Raw genomic sequence first — 21,700 nt, 5'->3', positions numbered from 1 at the left:
CGAAAAACTCGCGTTTTTACGCAAAAATCGTAAAGACGCCGAAAAAAACGCAAAAAATATGAAAAAATCGCAAAATTACCGCAAAAGTCGCAAAATGTTCGTTTCCAATCAGAATTTTTCCAATTCGGATTCGAAATCGTGTCTTAGTAAATCAGCCCCTAAGGCTCAATCTGACTGTAGGGGTACAATCATAGTAAGTATGGTTGAAAAAAAATACACGTCCATCAAGGTTAACGTTAATGCCTATATATAACCTGCCTAACTGCTAGTTGATCCAGAGGAAGGAAAAAAATCCCATCTGAAGCATCTCTAATTTGCTGCAGAGGGGAAAAAAATTCCTTTCTGACTCCAAGATGGCAATCGGACCAGTCCCTGGATCAACTTGAACTATGAGCCTTTGGTATCTGTTATAAAGGGGCAGAATATTAAAAGGGAGATTCCAGTAAGTTACAGATAAACCTATTGTACATGCCTTTTTTTAAAATTATTGTTTTTAAAGGAGAGAGATGCTACTAAACATCTACTGCAAGACTACTCTGAAATAGTTTTTTGGGCCTTTACTTCATTTAGCAATGAAATACATAATGCATTAAACAGAGAATGCTTATTATTTGCATTAATCCCTCCACCTGCCGAGAAGCTCACATTCTAAATTTCATACCATACACTCAATGCGGTCACACCGGGAAATCATACACACTCCATGCAGGCATTGCCCAGTGCTGAAAGGCTCCAATGCCAACCACTGCACCACAATGTGTATAAATGCATCTGATCTAACATATTGTTAGATCATTATTACTATTATTATTAACATATTGTTAGATTATAACATATTGTTCTAACAAAAGGAGCTGGATTGGTTGCAGCTGTACTATCAGCGATTGCTTTTGGCTTTAAACAAAGTCAATAGGTGTGATTGCGAAGGCTAGAAATACCCAGCAGTGATACATTTCCCTATAAGAAAGCTGGCCCCAATGCAATCTCATGAACAGCACCAATATGTAAAGAGGCCTTATAACCAGCACACAAATGTAGCAGTTATGCGTTGCTTTGGCTTGCAGTGAAAGTATAAAGAACATCCATTCACTAGTAAGCAATACAGAGATTGCCCAGCTCTAGCACCTTAACAAAGCAAGTTATTGCATTTCTGTAATCACAGTGCCCTCTGATGGTAAAATACATAACTGACAACGATGTAAGGATTCTAAAAAAAAAAAAGATGGTACTGAGTCAGATTGATTATAAGGATCCTAAATCATTATGAAGGAATGTCCTTTCATCTATCCAAATTCAAATTAAGACCATACAACAATGCAACAGAAGGAGAATGTAACATATAGGGGCAGATTTATCAAAGTACGAGTTCGAATCCTGAAATGGGAAAAATTCGGATTATATACGAGTTCTGATAATAGGAAATGTCCCAAAAATGCTTACAAAAAAATCGTAATAGTCACGATAATATCGTAACGGCGTTCCGAAAGTCACAAAATTTTTGTATCCAAAAGATCATAAACAGCGGGAAAACCTTTCTGACTTTGATCCTTCTGTGCATGTTTTTGGAAGCCTCCCATAGGACTCAATTATTATTAACATTTATTTATAAAGCGCCAACATATTCTGCAGCGCTGTACAATAAGACTCAATGACACTCTGCAGCTCCAACCTGGCCCAAGGAAAGTCACGATAATGAAGCTTTAATGAATCCAAAACTTTTGTGCTCGTTGCGACAAATACGATTGTCGCGCAAATTGTCGCAAAGTAAGAAAAAGTTGCGCAAATTAACGAAAAAGTCGCAAAAAATACGTACTGTAAAAATCTTATTTCAACCAATGAGCTCTACTGGCTCTGCATGTATCAAAAAGATGCTCAGTCAGCGCAGTACAGGTATGGGACCTATTATCCGAATGCTTGGGACCTCCAATAAGGATTAATTATATCTTAGTTGGGATCGAGTAAAAGATACAGGTATGGGATCCCTTATCCGGAAACCCGTTATCCAGAAAGCTCCGAATTATGGAAAGCCTTCCATAGACTCCATTTTAATCAAATAATTCAGATTATTAAAATTGATTTGCTTTTTCTCTGTAATAATAAAAAAATACCTTGTATTTGATCCCAACTAAGATATAATTAATCCTTATTGGAAGCAAAACAATCCTATTGGGTTTCATTAATGGTTTATTGATTTCTTAGTAGACTTAAGGTATGGAGATCCAAATTACTGGAAGACCCCTTATCCAGAGTATCCTTGGTCCCGAGCATTCTGGAAAATGGGTACTATACTTGTGGACTATACCTGTGGACTCATATATATATACCGTATATACTCGAGTATAAGCCGATCCGAATATAAGCCGAGGTACCTAATTTTACCTAAGAAAACTGGAAAAACTTATTGACTCGAGTATAAGCCTAGGGTGGCAAACACAACCGCTACTGCTAAGTTTCAATAATCAAATAAATAACAGATAAATAAATAGATAACTTTAGGGAAAGAAAAATGCTACAGCAGCAGACAAAAGCAAGTTTAGGAAGGCTAAGGAAGCTGCCATACTAATTATCAAGTACTTGGACCCCAGTGTACAAGTCCCACCATAGTACTACAATAGTAGTTACAAGGGCAAAATAATGCTTGATGCTGGACTTAATACAAATTTAATTTTTGTAAATAACAAGTTATTGTACCAATTACTTACTCTGGCTTGGTGTGCCCTTGTTGATTAAATAATACTTCTATTTTGCTTTTACCCCAAGATTTTACCCATTGGACCCTATAATACTGGGGGCCCAAAACAAACACACCATTTGGTTTTCACAAACTGGCAGAGTTGTTTACACTACCAAGTTACCAACACCTACAGATGGGCAAACTAATATGCAAGAGATGGACTGCTTGCGGTATGGCCTGCATTCTGAGCAGGCATTTCCTCTCCTATCCTCTCTCGCTGTCAGACAGGGTATTTGCAGAAGGTATTGTACATTTAAACTTACTTGCGCTCTGAGGATAGGTGCAAGGAAAGGTGTAAGAGTGTACCTGCATCTGGCAGGCGCTCGATTAAACGAATTGCCATACGCTGTCTTCAAGCGCGCACACGTGTGTGTATGCTCCGGCGCACAGAGACATTTGCTCACATTCGGCGGCGCACTGAGCCGGCTGCGCATCCAGCGGCGCACTGAGCCGCCTGCGCATCCGGCGCATATATATATATATATACTCGAGTATATACGGTATATATTATATATATATACAGATGCTTGGAGAAAGGTACCGCTCACACAGGTCTTAGGATCAATTTTGAAATTTTATTGTAGAGGCAAGGGAACTGACGTTTCGGCTGCAACACCAGCCTTTGTCAAAGTTACAAGTACAAGTGAGCAAAATCCTTATATACAGTGTTTGGCGGGAAAACCAACGGACAATAAAGTGAACGTGTGGGACAACCCACACATACCCAAACACTAATGAAACAAGAAAGGGGGATACATATGCTCATAAAGAGGGGGGTATGAATCAAATCTCACCCATAGTATAGTTGGGCCCAGGTGCTCATGCCCCAGACCTTCAGCCAGAGGGAGCCATCATGGATACACCGAAAACATCAATAGGCAGGCACTCCGGGATTTCAGGTATAAAAGATTTTTGCAGAAGTTCACAAAAAATGTTGTAAAATCAAAGTATATTTATTTAAAGCTAACACATGTAACAGCAAGCCTTACGCGTTTCGTACCTTTCGGTACTTAATCATAGGCTGAATGAACAATTGCTCACAAAAGTATTTAAAGCATGAGAGGCCAATGATCATTTAGATGTGATTAGCCAATCACAACACAGAATTAATTAAGTAAAAACAATTGGCAAAACGTTTAAAGAAAAAACATGTGTTAGTAGCAGTATGTACCCTAAAGTGTATAATAGGGTAAGTTATCTCAAAAAATGTCTGTATATTATTTATTTATCATTGTTTACTTTATATATTATTTTTTATATATAATTTAATATAATTTCCTATGTAGATGTCATTTTGACGAATGGTATAATTTCCTATGTAGATGTCATTTTGACTAATGGTATATTTATGAAGAAGTTCATTTAAACAATATAGGAATCATGCTGATTTTAGAGTTTCCTATATTGTTTACTATATACAATATGTAGCAGCAAGTAAAATTATATATGTAGGATGCAATTCAAACATAACACGATACATCATAGTCAAAGTTCAAGCCTTGCGGCTGTCTAGTATTGAGAAAGAAAATCCACTTTGTTTCTTTTTTTATAAGTGTATTAACAATATTACCTCCTCTAGGGTTTGGGAGGACCCTGTCAATACCTATAGCAGAAAAATGTTGTAGAGATCTATTTGAACACTCATGGAAGTGTCTTGCTACTGGTGTGTGAGATTTAGTATCCGTAATGTTCAGAACATGTTCACGGATTCTTTCTTTTAATCTTCTACTCGTCTGTCCTACGTATTGTTTCCCGCAGTTTTTGCAAGTGAGAAGGTAAATCACATTTCTTGTGTTGCAATTTATAAAGTGTTTGATTACATAAGTCTTTTTTGTAGTTGTTGAAACAAATGTATCTGTTTTAGTCACAAATTTGCAAGTAATACATCTTTTTGCCCCACAGGTAAAACATCCTTTTGTGGATAGCCACGTTTTTTCTGGTACGTTATCTTGAATCATGCTAGGTGACAGTCTGTTTCCTATTGTTTCATTTCGCCTGGAAATAAATTTTATGCCATCATTCAAAATAGACCTAAGAATCGGGTCTGTCTTTAATATGGCTAGATTCTTGTCCACAATATTTTTAATCTTATTATATTGAGGACTGTATGTAAGTATACATGACAAAGTAGTAAAGGTGTCTTTAGGTTTGATTAAAGTAGATTGTGTAGAATTTTTTGAAGGTTTATTGTTACTATCAGTAAATTTATATCTATTAAAGAGATGGTTTCTATTTTTAGAGGCTGCTCTTTCATATGCTGTATTGAGAATAGTAGGGGTATACCCTCTTTCTCTCAATCTTTTAAACAGATCTTTTGATTTTACTATGAAATCTTCTTCATCCGAGCATATTCTTTTTAATCTTAAAAATTGACTATATGGAATATTCTTAATTAAGTGTTTAGGGTGATTAGATTTTGCATTCAAAATAGTGTTAGCTGAACACTGTTTTCGAAAAATAGTGGTAGTGATGTGTTTTTTGTCCACAGATAGGTTTATATCTAAATAATTCAAAAAATCTTCATTAAATTCTGAAGTGAATTTCAAGTTATACGTGTTTGTATTTATAAAGGCGAGAAAGTTCTCAAAGTGACCAAGAGTGCCTGACCATATAATAACAATATCATCTATGAAACGTCCATAGAATTGGATGTATTCGTGATACATGTTGTTATTATAAATGTGTGTGTCTTCCCACCAACCTAAAAAAAGGTTCGCATATGAGGGAGCAAATTTGGCTCCCATTGCCGTGCCTTGGTTCTGTAAGTAATATTTCTTATTAAATAGGAAAAAATTATGTGTCAACAAAAATTTAATAGCTTTTAGAATGAAGATTTTTAAGTTTTCATCATAAGTACTGTAATGAGTAAGATGATATTTAACAGCCTCTATACCCAGGGAGTGAGGAATACATGAGTATAATGATACCACATCTATGGAGGCCCATTTATAGATGCCTTGTTCCCATTTGAAATCTTTTAAGGTATGTATTAAATGACTACTATCTTTTAGATAACTTGGTAGTCTTAAGACTAAAGGTTGTAAAAATGAGTCAATATATTCACATAGATTTTCACCCAGGGAGCCTATACCCGCTATGATAGGTCTACCCGGTGGCGGTCTCTCCTTTTTATGTGTTTTTGGTAAATAATGAAAGATTGCCACTTGAGGTCTGTCTGGTTTCAAAAAGGAGAATAACTTTTCATCTATGATTTTATAATGGAGGGCTTCTGAAAGGAGGACATCTAGTTCAATTTCATAATCATTTAGAGCAGTGCTGTCCAACTTCTGCGGTGCCGAGGGCCGGAATTTCTCTAGCATACATGGTGGAGGGCCGCTAATGGAAGCCAGTTTGACCACTCCCCTTTTTGAAACCACACCCACTTCAAACCACACCTATTTTATCACAATGGTGGTAGCACAGCAAAATCCCAAATGCTTGGTCCTTACTGTGGGGATATCAACCATCATTCATATGTGAAAGAATTATGTCATATTAAGATATACCCTTAAATTCCATATGCCTCCTCCTCCCCTGTGAATAGCACAGCAACCCCCAGTACATAATTACACACCTTAGGGACCATTTAATGGCTATTTCCAACTGCTAACAAACTCCCACAAACCCCTGCCAGGTTCACCTCCCACAAGCAGCATAGGGCAAGCAGAGTATGGCACACACAGGCAGCACTCTGCCTTTCCTATGCTGTCTGTGTGTGCCATACTCTGCCTACCCTGACTGTGTGTGCCATACTCTGCCTACCCTATGCTCCCTGTGTGCCATACTCTGCCTGCCCTACCCTGCCTGTGTGTGCCATACTCTGCCTACCCTATGCTCCCTGTGTGCCATACTCTGCCTGCCCTACCCTGCCTGTGTGTACCATACCCTCCCTGCCCTATGCTCCCTGTGTGTGCCATACACACAGGCAGCATAGTCCAGGCAGTACCTACATAGGTACCTACAGTACCTATGTCTGAGGTGTGAAGAAGTGAACAATGGGAGTGATTACAGTCTGAGCCTGAGGTGTGAACACTGCAGGGGGTGAACAATGCAGGTATTAAAAGGTGTGAAAAACACAGGGGATTACATATTTAAACAATACAGGGGGATTACAGCCTGAATCTGAGGTGAGAACCATGCAGGGGGCCAGTTAATCTCAGTACTGATACCATTTAAAGCTTACTCAAAGGTAAGCCATCAAAGCAGCCAGACAGGTGGGGGGCCACACAGAGGGGGGTCGCGGGCCGCATGCGGCCCGCGGGCCGCCAGTTGGACAGCACTGATTTAGAGGATTTTTTTCTAAAGTGCTATAGGAATCCTTATCAGAAAGTTGTCTATAGGCTTCAGTTAAATAATCAACTTTATTAAGGATGACTATGAGGCCTCCTTTATCGGCTCTCCTTATCACGATTGTATTGTCTCTTTCAGACAACTTTCTGATAAGGATTCCTATAGCACTTTAGAAAAAAATCCTCTAAATGATTATGAAATTGAACTAGATGTCCTCCTTTCAGAAGCCCTCCATTATAAAATCATAGATGAAAAGTTATTCTCCTTTTTGAAACCAGACAGACCTCAAGTGGCAATCTTTCATTATTTACCAAAAACACATAAAAAGGAGAGACCGCCACCGGGTAGACCTATCATAGCGGGTATAGGCTCCCTGGGTGAAAATCTATGTGAATATATTGACTCATTTTTACAACCTTTAGTCTTAAGACTACCAAGTTATCTAAAAGATAGTAGTCATTTAATACATACCTTAAAAGATTTCAAATGGGAACAAGGCATCTATAAATGGGCCTCCATAGATGTGGTATCATTATACTCATGTATTCCTCACTCCCTGGGTATAGAGGCTGTTAAATATCATCTTACTCATTACAGTACTTATGATGAAAACTTAAAAATCTTCATTCTAAAAGCTATTAAATTTTTGTTGACACATAATTTTTTCCTATTTAATAAGAAATATTACTTACAGAACCAAGGCACGGCAATGGGAGCCAAATTTGCTCCCTCATATGCGAACCTTTTTTTAGGTTGGTGGGAAGACACACACATTTATAATAACAACATGTATCACGAATACATCCAATTCTATGGACGTTTCATAGATGATATTGTTATTATATGGTCAGGCACTCTTGGTCACTTTGAGAACTTTCTCGCCTTTATAAATACAAACACGTATAACTTGAAATTCACTTCAGAATTTAATGAAGATTTTTTGAATTATTTAGATATAAACCTATCTGTGGACAAAAAACACATCACTACCACTATTTTTCGAAAACAGTGTTCAGCTAACACTATTTTGAATGCAAAATCTAATCACCCTAAACACTTAATTAAGAATATTCCATATAGTCAATTTTTAAGATTAAAAAGAATATGCTCGGATGAAGAAGATTTCATAGTAAAATCAAAAGATCTGTTTAAAAGATTGAGAGAAAGAGGGTATACCCCTACTATTCTCAATACAGCATATGAAAGAGCAGCCTCTAAAAATAGAAACCATCTCTTTAATAGATATAAATTTACTGATAGTAACAATAAACCTTCAAAAAATTCTACACAATCTACTTTAATCAAACCTAAAGACACCTTTACTACTTTGTCATGTATACTTACATACAGTCCTCAATATAATAAGATTAAAAATATTGTGGACAAGAATCTAGCCATATTAAAGACAGACCCGATTCTTAGGTCTATTTTGAATGATGGCATAAAATTTATTTCCAGGCGAAATGAAACAATAGGAAACAGACTGTCACCTAGCATGATTCAAGATAACGTACCAGAAAAAACGTGGCTATCCACAAAAGGATGTTTTACCTGTGGGGCAAAAAGATGTATTACTTGCAAATTTGTGACTAAAACAGATACATTTGTTTCAACAACTACAAAAAAGACTTATGTAATCAAACACTTTATAAATTGCAACACAAGAAATGTGATTTACCTTCTCACTTGCAAAAACTGCGGGAAACAATACGTAGGACAGACGAGTAGAAGATTAAAAGAAAGAATCCGTGAACATGTTCTGAACATTACGGATACTAAATCTCACACACCAGTAGCAAGACACTTCCATGAGTGTTCAAATAGATCTCTACAACATTTTTCTGCTATAGGTATTGACAGGGTCCTCCCAAACCCTAGAGGAGGTAATATTGTTAATACACTTATAAAAAAAGAAACAAAGTGGATTTTCTTTCTCAATACTAGACAGCCGCAAGGCTTGAACTTTGACTATGATGTATCGTGTTATGTTTGAATTGCATCCTACATATATAATTTTACTTGCTGCTACATATTGTATATAGTAAACAATATAGGAAACTCTAAAATCAGCATGATTCCTATATTGTTTAAATGAACTTCTTCATAAATATACCATTAGTCAAAATGACATCTACATAGGAAATTATACCATTCGTCAAAATGACATCTACATAGGAAATTATATTAAATTATATATAAAAAATAATATATAAAGTAAACAATGATAAATAAATAATATACAGACATTTTTTGAGATAACTTACCCTATTATACACTTTAGGGTACATACTGCTACTAACACATGTTTTTTCTTTAAACGTTTTGCCAATTGTTTTTACTTAATTAATTCTGTGTTGTGATTGGCTAATCACATCTAAATGATCATTGGCCTCTCATGCTTTAAATACTTTTGTGAGCAATTGTTCATTCAGCCTATGATTAAGTACCGAAAGGTACGAAACGCGTAAGGCTTGCTGTTACATGTGTTAGCTTTAAATAAATATACTTTGATTTTACAACATTTTTTGTGAACTTCTGCAAAAATCTTTTATACCTGAAATCCCGGAGTGCCTGCCTATTGATGTTTTCGGTGTACCCAAACACTAATATTTGCTTTCTATACTTATTCTAGACTTATTTTTTATTCTTAATTTTGCAGTTGTTATTCCCCCTTCTGATAACCCTCACGAACCAAAGAGCTAGTCGAACGAGCACAATCCATTATAATAATATCAAATGGTGTTTGAATGAACACAATTTATTACAACTTTACACACAACTTTAATAGTATTGTATATACCATAAGGCTGATGCCACACCAGGCGTAGGGCTGATTTTTTCGGCAAGCGGAAAAACGCTTGCCGAAAAATCAGCCCTACGCCTGCTACTTGTGCCAGCACCCGAATGAATAGGATACGCTCGGGTGCAGGCACATGTAGCCGATATACGCACGAAAACGCGTGAGAATGCAAAGTCTCGCGTTTTCTTGCGTATATCGGCTACTTGTGCCTTCACCCGAGCGTATCCCATTCATTCGGGTGCAGGCACAAGTAGCAGGCGTAGGGCTGAATTTTCGGCAAGCGTTTTTCCGCTTGCCGAAAAAATCAGCCCTACGCCTGGTGTGGCATCAGCCTAAGGGATCACGCAGCCTTCTCACCAAGGAACATAATTCGGGTGGCAACATTTCATGGTGTCATTTAGTATCCTTTTGGCAACATTCCATTGTGACAGTTCACCATTCATCATTAGCAACAGTAGCAACAGTATCCTGAGCACAAGAAACAGCGTAGCGGTTTGGAATATCAAAGTCCTGAAAAGCCCGTAGGAGAGTTATGGGCACCTCCGACACGACACCAACCTCAGTTGGTGATTGATCCCCCTGGGTTAACACAAGAATCTTTGTTGCAATTTGTAACACGGATGCCTCAAAATATCTTTGCGTGAGTTACAGACACCTTTGATCCTACATGTTTGTTTGCTTGAAGGTGATTGATTTGCCTGACGGATTTCACCCACGATCATGAGTAAGATTTCAGCTCCTGCCACCAACACTAATATCTTATGCCCTATTATGAGACCTTATAATGATCATTTATATTAATATAATTTTTGTGACCCTTTTATTAGCACTAACGCTTTGGGCTTTTACAGTGGTCCTTATAACTAATCGAACAAACATAACTTTGACAGCAATCCTTGTGTTGCATATATTACATATTTCTGTCCCACATTCTAGCCTTTCGACTCCATTTGCTTTTGCCTTTGATATGTTAGCCTTTTGACCTCCTATTGCTACGGCGGAGGAAGCTTCAATGTTCAGGAGATTTATTTAATTTTTAAAGTTGACACAATCGCTTAACAAGATATGATTAGCACTATAAAACCACCTATCCTAATCTTTTCACGCAGGCACACTTGAGTTACTTTGTACTCTATATTACCAAAAAATTTTTTACTTGCAATGTGTCATTCTGTATTCCCTCATTTTGGTAATATACATCCGTATCTGTTGTTTTGTTTTTCGTTTTCATTTCTTTTTTATGTAAATATATTCTATTTTATTTTATGACTGGATTTGGGTTGTTTACATGTATTGTTTGATGTCATCACGTTTGAATTTTGGGGGTTGTCCCACACGTTCACTTTATTGTCCATTGGTTTTCCGCCAAACACTGTATATAAGGTTTTTGCTCACTTGTACTTGTAACTTTGACAAAGGCTGGTGTTGCAGCCGAAACGTCAGTTCCCTTGCCTCTACAATAAAATTTCAAAATTGATCCTAAGACCTGTGTGAGCGGTACCTTTCTCCAAGCATCTGCAAACATTTTGTTGGGACTGCACCCAGGCACACTTATCAACTTTACACGTGAGTGCCGGCTTCTGCTGCATATTATATATATATCTGGGATGCTTCATCTAACTCATATGTCACAATTTACAGCTTTTTACAGTTTGATACATTTATTACATTGCTACACTTAATGGCTACATGAGCTAGAGAACTATTGGTTTTGCTGTACTTTTATCATTTTTCCCTTTTGTATGTGTCTTTATTTCCTCTCTTTTCCCTACATGTGGACTTTGGCGGTCATCATTCCCCGCGGTGCATATACCCTTAATTGTGCATTTATACTTGGGTAGCAGGCGTACCCGTCTACTCTATACGCTTTGCCTTATGCGTTTAAGGACAGGACCGAGTATAATCCCGTTACTCTACAAGCCCTGAATAGGGCCTTATCCTACCATTGGCACTAGCATTCTCTGACCCGGGCTCCCCGGCCCACCTGTATATATACCCAATCAAATCCTGGACCTCTATGGCGAGGTATGGCCTTCCGGCTTAAACCGGCAGAACCGTACCTCACACTGATCCACAACAACAGCGTACGCTGCGCATGGGTATCGTGACCTATTAGGTGACGTACGGCCAAATATGGGGACCCGCGACGATGGTACTGAGCGATGTAGCTATGGCTGCCTCATACATGGTTACGGATACATCACTGCCCCCTAGTGGGCAACACGGGTGATACATGGTCCAAGGCGTTTCCCTTCATTCAAGTGAATATGGCGCTACTATGACGGCCGCACTCAGCGCTGGGTTAGGACATGCACGGGGATTCCGAATATTGACGCCACACACATGTTTGGTACTTTACTTCCGTTTCTTTATTCTCTTTTACTTTTCTTTCTTTCACTGTATTTGCACTACCTGTATGATAGCTTTTTGCATATTGTATCCTAGCAACGGTATATTGGCGCCAAAAGGGCTATTTAAATCTCGCTCTAAACGCTGTACTGTCATCCCTGACGAAGGTTTCAGTAGGAAACCGAAACGTAGGATCAATAAAAACCTCTGTTCACCGTATCTCTACATCTTTGTTATTTTGACTCAATTTTGAAAAACCCGTGAGTGCTGTCATTTTGGTTCATATATATATACACATATATTATATATATATATATATATATATATATATTTATATATATATATATATATATATATATATATATATATATATATATATATAATATATATATATATATATATATATATATATATATATATATATAAATATATATATATATATATATATAAAATATATATATATATATAAAATATATATAAAATATATATATATATATATATATATATATAAAATATATATAAAATATATATATATATATATATATATATTAGTCCACAGGTATAGCGGTGCACACTGGGAATCCTTTAATTTTAAAGGATTCCCAGTGTGCACCGCTATACCTGTGGACTCTATTGAAATTGCTTGAATCGGTAGCACCTGGGTCAATTAATTGATTAAGGTGTGCTACACAATGGACAAACCAGCTAATTGTAGCCCCAGGTGCAAGCTGAACCCTCAGCCAGGGTAAAACAATATCCAGGATAAAATGAAAAAACAGCAGCACTCCGGAAATGTTGTAGAAAAAAGTGACTTTACTCAAGTGCACCCTCTTGGTTTGTATATATATATATACACACACATTTGTATTTGTTATTCTCTGTCCTGGTGGTTCTGACTCTTGAAACAATGTAACACAAGCCAGGAGACTGATCTTTGCAACATTGTGTAGAAAGAAACAACCAAAATTTTAGCAAATGTTGCTTTCAATAGCGATTACATTTACAAATAACTTTTAAAAAACTGAACATTTTTAATAAGTTCATAATGAAGTTGCTTAGAATGGTGGTTCTTTTATTACGCAAAAACATATTTTTGTGGTTAACATGTCTTTTAAGGAGATAATGAGCTCTGTATAAGCCAGTGATCCCCAGCCAGTAGCTCAGGGGCAACATGTTGCTCACCTACCCCTTGGATGTTGCTCTCAGTGCCATTAAACCAGGTAGTTATATTTGAATTCCTGATTAAGTGGCAAGTTTTGAATAAAAATACGATTTTCTACCAAATAAAGCCTCCTATAAGCTGATAGTGTGCACAGAGGCTACCTAATAGCCAATCTTAGCCCTTATTTGGCACCTCCATGAACTTGATACTTGTAAAAAGACTTGGAGAGCAACACATTTGACTGTGATGAGTAAGAAAGTTTGAGGTCCCCTGGTATAAGCCAACCCTAAACTGCATCTTTGAGAGGGCCTACAGTGGGTTGATCCATGGACTGTTTTACTGGTTCTCTGCACTGCCAAATAATGACTTAAGCAAAAAAGTATGATCAGGACAAGCCTTATTCATTGAGTTAAGTGCTGAAAAGGGGAGTATTTTGGCCCTTTTAAGGCCATGTGAAGATTTTACTGGGTGGCACCCCCCACAAGGGACAAGATTTTCATAAGGGGCCCTTGGGACGCCAGTAGGAAATGTAAGTAAAATGCTGGTGCATTGAACAATAAATATAGATTAAATCTAGAACATGGTGACATGCCTAGCCAAATAGCTGCAATCTTCTTCAATTACCTTTAGAGTCTTGGTCCATCAGTTATTTGCATCCCAAATACTTTGCTTCCTTTCCAGTTTTCTTTAGTGTTTCAAGCAATAGATCCACAGAGAGATCAGACTCAGTCACAACTTTCTTGTTGGGTAAATCTATTTCATACTGGACTCCTGAGAGAAAGAGAAACAAAGTATTCATATAATTCATATATAGTTCAGTTATATGTTTGATATTACGAGCTGGCTTTATTTAATGGGTAGGTACAAATAAGCAGCCACTGTGGAGGTTGGATAGTGGCTGGGTTGAGGGTAAGTGGATGGGAAGAGACACTAGGGGTCCGAGAAAGTCACCTTTAGGTCACTTGCGGATGTAAAATCTCCCATAACTCCCATAAACCCATAACTCCTAGAGACTATTTCCTTCTTTCACATTTTACCATGAAAGTAATGGGGGTAGGCATTTTTGGGATATTTGTCTCTGCAAAAAATAGTCAGAAAGGACAGATACTAATTTGCAATTACATTTAGAAGTAACTTCAAAACCACTGTAAATATGTAATTAATGTATACCGAGAAGTTGTTTAGGAATACATTTTCTTTCTTTTAATTTTTGTGTTTAAATCCCCATAATGAAAAAAAGAACCTTGTTTGCAAGGGTATGAAATCTATTAGGCTGCTAAAGAATTCTCAGCACAAGCCAAAGAGCTGACACTTGGCAGCCATGCTGACTACAAAGTACTTATACTAGCAATTACTCTGTAACTAATAAATTAACAAATCTCTGGCAATAATACAAGTTAACAGCTTCTGTTTCCCTTATGTTCACACCCTGAGCACAGCAAGTCAGTGATTCTGTGCAGCCGCACCTATATAACAAATAGCTTTCTACTAAAAGTTAATTTGAAGGTTAACAATCCATTGAACAGGACAGCACAGGCAGCATAAGTGTGACAGATGAAAGAGCTAATTATACCAGGATGAAAATCATGTAAGAGAGAAATTAAATAGAAATCCAATAGAAAGATGACATTTACAATAAAGGAGCTTTTATATCAGCCCAAGGCCACCACAGCCCTTTAGCAGTGAAGATATGTGCCCCTGAAGATGCCTCATTAGCTCCCTATGCTTTGTGCTGCTAACAGTTACCTGAGCTCAGGGACCGACTGACAATATATAGTGTACACATATTATGTGAATCAAGATACAAGGCTGAATTGTGAATTAGAATGAACTAATAATCCTGTAGCACCAGCTTTTATGTCAAATGTAACCTCATTGACGATTTCTGACGACCCTTATCTTCTCAACAGCAGCCCATGTACAGTGTCACTAACACTCACGATGGCCTAACAAGATCCAAGATTGGGTAATATTTGCCCCATACCCAGGGGTGTTACAAATCACGGACCAACATGCAGAGAAACATATACAGTGGTGTGAAAAACTATTTGCCCCCTTCCTGATTTCTTATTCTTTTGCATGTTTGTCACACTTAAATGTTTCTGCTCATCAAAAACCGTTAACTATTAGTCAAAGATAACATAATTGAACACAAAATGCAGTTTTTAAATGAAGGTTTACGTTATTAAGGGAGAAAAAAAACTCCAAATCTACATGGCCCTGTGTGAAAAAGTGATTGCCCCCCTTGTTAAAAAATAACTTAACTGTGGTTTATCAATTTCAATTTTCAATTTCAATATCAATTTCTGTAGTCACCCCCAGGCCTGATTACTGCCTCACCTGTTTCAATCAAGAAATCACTTAAATAGGAGCTACCTGACACAGAGAAGTAGACCAAAAGCACCTCAAAAGCTAGACATCATGCCAAGATCCAAAGAAATTCAGGAACAAATGAGAACAAAAGTAATTGAGATCTATCAGTCTGGTAAAGGTTATAAAGCCATTTCTAAAGCTTTGGGACTCCAGCGAACCACAGTGAGAGCCATTATCCACAAATGGCAAAAACATGGAACAGTGGTGAACCTTCCCAGGAGTGGCCGGCCGACCAAAATTACCCCAAGAGCGCAGAGACAACTCATCCGAGAGGCCACAAAAGACCCCAGGACAACATCTAAAGAACTGCAGGCCTCACTTGCCTCAATTAAGGTCAGTGTTCACAACTCCACCATAAGAAAGAGACTGGGCAAAAAACGGCCTGCGTGGCAGATTTCCAAGGCGCAAACCACTTTTAAGCAAAAAGAACATTATGGCTCGTCTCAATTTTGCTAAAAAACATCTCAATGATTGCCAAGACTTTTGAGAAAATACCTTGTGGACCGACGAGACAAAAGTTGAACTTTTTGGAAGGTGCGTGTCCCGTTACATCTGGCGTAAAAGTAACACAGCATTTCAGAAAAAGAACATCATACCAACAGTAAAATATGGTGGTGGTAGTGTGATGGTCTGGGGTTGTTTTGCTGCTTCAGGACCTGGAAGGCTTGCTGTGATAGATGGAACCATGAATTCTACTGTCTACCAAAAAATCCTGAAGGAGAATGTCCGGCCATCTGTTTGTCAACTCAACCTGAAGCGATCTTGGGTGCTGCAGCAGGACAATGACCCAAAACACACCAGCAAATCCACCTCTGAATAGCTGAAGAAAAACAAAATGAAGACTTTGGAGTGGCCTAGTCAAAGTCCTGACCTGAATCCTATTGAGATGTTGTGGCATGACCTTAAAAAGGTGGTTAATGCTAGAAAACCCTCAAATAAAGCTGAATTACAACAATTCTGCAAAGATGAGTGGGCCAAAATTCCTCCAGAGCGCTGTAAAAGACTCGTTGCAAGTTATCGCAAACGCTTGATTGCAGTTATTGCTGCTAAGGGTGGCCCAACCAGTTATTAGGTTCAGGGGGCAATTACTTTTTCACACAGGGCCATGTAGGTTTGGATTTTTTTTCTCCCTAAATAATAAAAACCCTCATTTAAAAACTGCATTTTGTGTTTACTTGTGTTATCTTTGACTAATAGTTAAATGTGTTTGATGATCAGAAACATTTTGTGTGACAAACATGCAAAAGAATAAGAAATCAGGAAGGGGGCAAATAGTTTTTCACACCACTGTACATCACTACACAAGTAGTAACCTGGGGGTAGGTATTTGTTCTGCTGAATTTATTCTCTTTCCTTGGCTGGCTCACTAACATAAATCAGGTTATAAGGAAGATGTAACTATAGTCCCATGGTGAGATCATATAGAAATCATTTAAACAGTGTTTAACTGTACAAACTAACCTGGATAGGAGCACCTTAGAGAATGCAGAATTATACAGATGTACATCCTTAGTGTGATACATGGGCAATAATGTGCTAAAGTAAATCTTTAAATGTATCTTTTAATGAGAGCCCTAGGGAATGTAACTGAACAACATGTGTAACATTGTTGCTTGGCTTGCAATCATTGAAGGGTGGCTTTTCGTCATATCTTCTTACAATTGGTTTGAAATGTAGCCTGTTTTCTGCTGGACCAAAGTATGGAGCAGGTTCACCCAGAATGGACACAGCTTAAAAATGACTTATAAAACAGCAATGGCCAAGCAGGTATCCTTTCAGCAGCAGGAAATTTCTTCAGAAGCTTGGAATGGTGATGGATTGTGGGTTCAATAGGCCAGTGCTGTCCAACTTCTGTGGTACCGAGGTCCGGAATTTTTCTGGCCTACATGGTGGAGGGCCGATAATGGAAGCCAGTTTTGACCTCTCCCCATTTTTAAACCGCACCCACTTCAAACTACACCCATGTTATCACAAGAGCTTTTAAGACGATCCCCACATTAATGGTGCCAACACAGCAAAAACCCAGTGGTTGGTGCTCACTGAAGAGATATCACCCTTCATTCATATGTGAAAGAATTATATTATGTCATATTAAGACATACACTTAAATCCATATGCCTCCTCCTCCCCTGTGGATAGCACAGCAACCCCCAGCATATAATTACACACCTTAGGGACCATAAAATGACTATTTCCAACTGCTAACAAACTCCCAGAACAAACCCCTGCCAGGTTCACCTCCCACAGGCAACATAAGGAAAGGCAGAGTATGACACATACAGGCAGCATAAGGAAAGGCAGAGTATGGCACACACAGGCAGCATAAGGAAAGGCAGAATATGGCATACACAGGCAGCATAGGGAAGGCAGAGAATGGCACGCAAAGGCAGCATAGGAGAGGCATACAGCAGGCAGAGTACTGCCTGCCCTACCCTGCCTGTGTGCGCCATACTGTGCCTGCCCTATGCTGCCTGCCCTATGCTGCCTGTGTGTGCGCCATATTATGCCTGCTCTACCCTACCTATGTGTGCCATACTCTGCCTGCCCTACCCTGCCTATGTGTGCCATACTCTGCCTGCCCTACCCTGCCTATGTGTGCCATACTATGCCTGCTCTACCCTACCTATGTGTGCCATACTCTGCCTGCCCTACCCTGCCTATGTGTGCCATACTCTGCCTGCCCTACCCTGCCTATGTGTGCCATGCTATGCCTGCCCTCCCCTGCCTATGTGTGCCATGCTATGCCTGCCCTCCCCTGCCTATGTGTGCCATACTATGCCTGCCCTATGGCACACACAGGGAGCATACAGTGACACAATGCTGGATGTGTCAGAGGGAATGTCTGAAGTGTGAACAGTTGAACAATGTGGGTGATTACAGCCTGAGCCTGAGGTGTGAACAATGCAGGGGGTAAACAATGAAGGCGTTAAAAGGTGTGAACAGTACAGGGGGTTACATGATTAAACAATACAGGGGGATTACAGCCTGAATCTGAGGTGTGAGCAATGCAGGGTGCCAGTTAATCTCAGTACTGATACCATTTAAAGTTTACACAAAGGTAAGCCATCAAAGCAGCCACACAGGTGGGGGGCCACCAGTTGGACAGCCCTGCAATGGGCTAATAAACTCACTGACTATATAAGCCCTCAGTACATGGTGCTCATAGATCACCTACGCTAACCTCCTTGACAAGTTGCCTGCATTAACTAGAGCTCTACTAGCCTCTGGACATGCATCATCCCTTATCTCCCATTATTTTAGCCCAAGGAAGCACTAACTATAAGGTAGCTTCCCCATATTCTTGACTGGGTACTAACATAGAGAATATAAATTATGTATAAATAATATTCCTACAGAAAATCTAAAAAAATCAAATTCAAGACACAAGATACTTGCCAGATTTTAGTTAGAGTCATGTTGCAACCTGTCACTAATTAGTGGGTAAACTTGCCAACTGTTGCAATAGTCCATGTCTCTGAATAAGACAAAGGAGCATACGGAGTTCACCAGTTAGACAAAGTGAAATTTCACCACTCTTCACTCACTTGTATATGGGTTTAAGAACATATTTATTCAAAGATGAGACTAGAGCTCACTTTATTTTCACTTTTTGATAAATATACCTATAAAAATTATATAAAATTTAATGGAGATTGGCGACATTTTCTTTTGGCAGTTGTGAACTTTTTTTTTTTACCCTTTGATAAATATCCTCAGCATATTGTTTGCTGCAGTTCTAGTCACCCAAAACAACCTGCCATTGTTAAACTGCTCTCCAGTAATGTATCAGAATATGGAACTAAACCAGTGCCTACTTACCTTCCAACCTAGAAAGAACACGATTTACAGCATTGGCGCAGCCTTCGCAAGTCATATCTACAAAGAATTCCTTCTTCTGACATGAAAAAAAAGAAATATGTAAAATTTACTAGCAGATCTGTAATGTAAGAATCTTTAGCAATAATAAAAATAATGGAATTAAAAGGAGCAATAAAGCCTGAAAATAAATATGGCTAGAAATCCTGTATTATAACTGAACTGCATTTGAGAAGCTAAGCATAGGGATCTCTGGAAATCGAGAGGCACAGTTGCGTAAAAGGTTCTGCAGCCCTATAACAATAATGATCCATCCCTTTAAAGTTGTCCACAGCAGCACTCCATCTTGGATCTTGTTAGTCCAACCTTTAGAGTGAAAGTGACACTACACACGCTCAATGTGCTCTGGGCTGCTGTTGAGAAGCTAAGCTTAAGGATTGTTGGAGATAAAAGGGGCACAGTTTAACAAAATGTTTATTGTAGCTTACTGCAGCTTTATTGTCTAAATCCAGTGAGCATTCAATGACATCTCCTGATCTCTGCTTTACTAAATACCTATTGTTGGCACTGTTGGTTGCAGAGCCAACACACTGTCTACTGTTGACTGCAATGGTAGTGTCTAAATGCAACTAGTCCATTAAAAACTTGTTTCCTTGGTGAAATGTGCATGTTACCATGAAACTCTGATGAAAATTAAGTGCAGAAAAATGTGTTCAAAGTACAGTGACCTCAGTTCTGCCCATAGGTTCTCTATGCACATTGTTCCACAATTAATTAAGCTAAATATTGCTTTCTGTCAACACAGGCCATTAGTAAACTTAAGGTATACCTGTTTTTTCCTAGGCCTGCCATTAACTGTTTCCTTGGCTTCACATCGTTATCAGACCCACCTTTCTACAATAGATTTTACAAGGAAGCACCTGTCCAAGTTCTTAGGGAATGTAATAATTACAATGCAGCTTAGTTGAGTTATGTATGTGCAGATACCGATGCACAGCCATCAGAAAGGTTAGATCAAGATTGCTGTTACAGTTATATCTAAAAATTGATAAGGAACAAGGACTCCCTGTGGCTGAAAGCAGAGATAAGACTGGAAAAAACACGTCAGGAAAACATACACCTAATTAGCCTAATGGCTATTTCACATGGTACGGAAATAAATATTTGTCTTCTACTGGAGGCATTAGGGCTGTGGCCATCCCACCGACAAGAATGTAAATCGCCGGTGGGATGGCATACGCGGCGCTGCGATTTCGCCGAAATCGCGTTAGTTGCCTTGCCACCATTCTCGCTGGTGCTGGGATGGCATTTTTAGGGAGATTATTCGCCCGTGACACGGGAGATTTGTTGCGGGTGTCTAATCTCCCTGTGTGCCACAAAAGCCCTTAGCCTGATTTAACTGCTTCACAATTCCATGGCACACATATTGCTTAGCAAGACCTGGCACAGCTCTCCTGATGCTGGAGGAAAAATTAGATAAAAAAAAAAAAAAGCCTAGGCATCTTAGCTTAGGCATCTTGGTTTTTAAAAGGATGTGAATAAAGATTGAGTTTTATGATACTTCCTGGCTGTCTGGTGTGCTTTTGAAGCTGTTTTCCAGATGATTTGAGCTTGCTCCCTTAGGCTACAGGTTCGGGGCTTTGAGCACCCAGACCAAATTCCGGCGGTGGTTTTCTATTGCGAATTGGCTGTAGATATGCATGGTGACGGGCCTGGGGTACGTACACCCAGGTCAACACATACTTTAGGTATTATTTGGGCTTTATTTATGCATTTAATTTGTACATATAAAATTATTATAAAAAATATAAATTATTTTTTCTATTTATTATAGCACATATATTAAGGTTGATACTGAGAATACCCATCATTGCGCTAAAATGGTAAGATTTCCATAGTCTAAAAGATACTGATTGGTCATTGTAGAAAATGTGATTGGCCAATAGCCACATTACATGTATATGTATGTTCTGCCACTAATCAGAAGTCTTAAGGTGGCCATACACATAGCAATTTCGATCTTTCGTGATTGTTCCCACCCTCATCTGACTTTCAGGGCTGAATTGTTAGATATGGATGTAGAAACAAAAGAAATTCTACCTCCTTCTGCCGATTCAGCCCTGAGCATAAATTTTGTTTGGACGCCTTCAATGGCACCCAATCAAAATCCTTTAAC

At 38.5% G+C, this 21,700-nt stretch overlaps 1 protein-coding gene across 5 annotated transcripts in view; it reads right to left on the bottom strand.

Moving 5' to 3' along the window:
• atox1 (antioxidant 1 copper chaperone) overlaps positions 1–21,700 on the bottom strand; it is a 35,910-nt gene that overhangs the window by 11,642 nt on the left and 2,568 nt on the right. For all 5 annotated transcript variants that reach the window (XR_001924164.2, XR_001170167.2, XR_001924165.2 and 2 more), the window contains exons 2-3: positions 19,528–19,603; positions 13,960–14,106 (exon numbers count right to left, since the gene is read on the bottom strand). Coding sequence is in view for 2 of the 5 variants with exons in the window: in XM_012959203.3 (XP_012814657.1) it covers positions 13,982–14,106; positions 19,528–19,603 (201 nt within the window). In the remaining 3 variants the exon portion in view is untranslated. The remainder of the gene's footprint in view (positions 1–13,959; positions 14,107–19,527; positions 19,604–21,700) is intronic.

Source organism: Xenopus tropicalis, chromosome 3 (assembly GCF_000004195.4).
Source record: "Xenopus tropicalis strain Nigerian chromosome 3, UCB_Xtro_10.0, whole genome shotgun sequence".
NCBI classification, from domain to species: domain Eukaryota; kingdom Metazoa; phylum Chordata; class Amphibia; order Anura; family Pipidae; genus Xenopus; species Xenopus tropicalis.
This window is presented reverse-complemented; position numbering and strand designations above follow the sequence as displayed.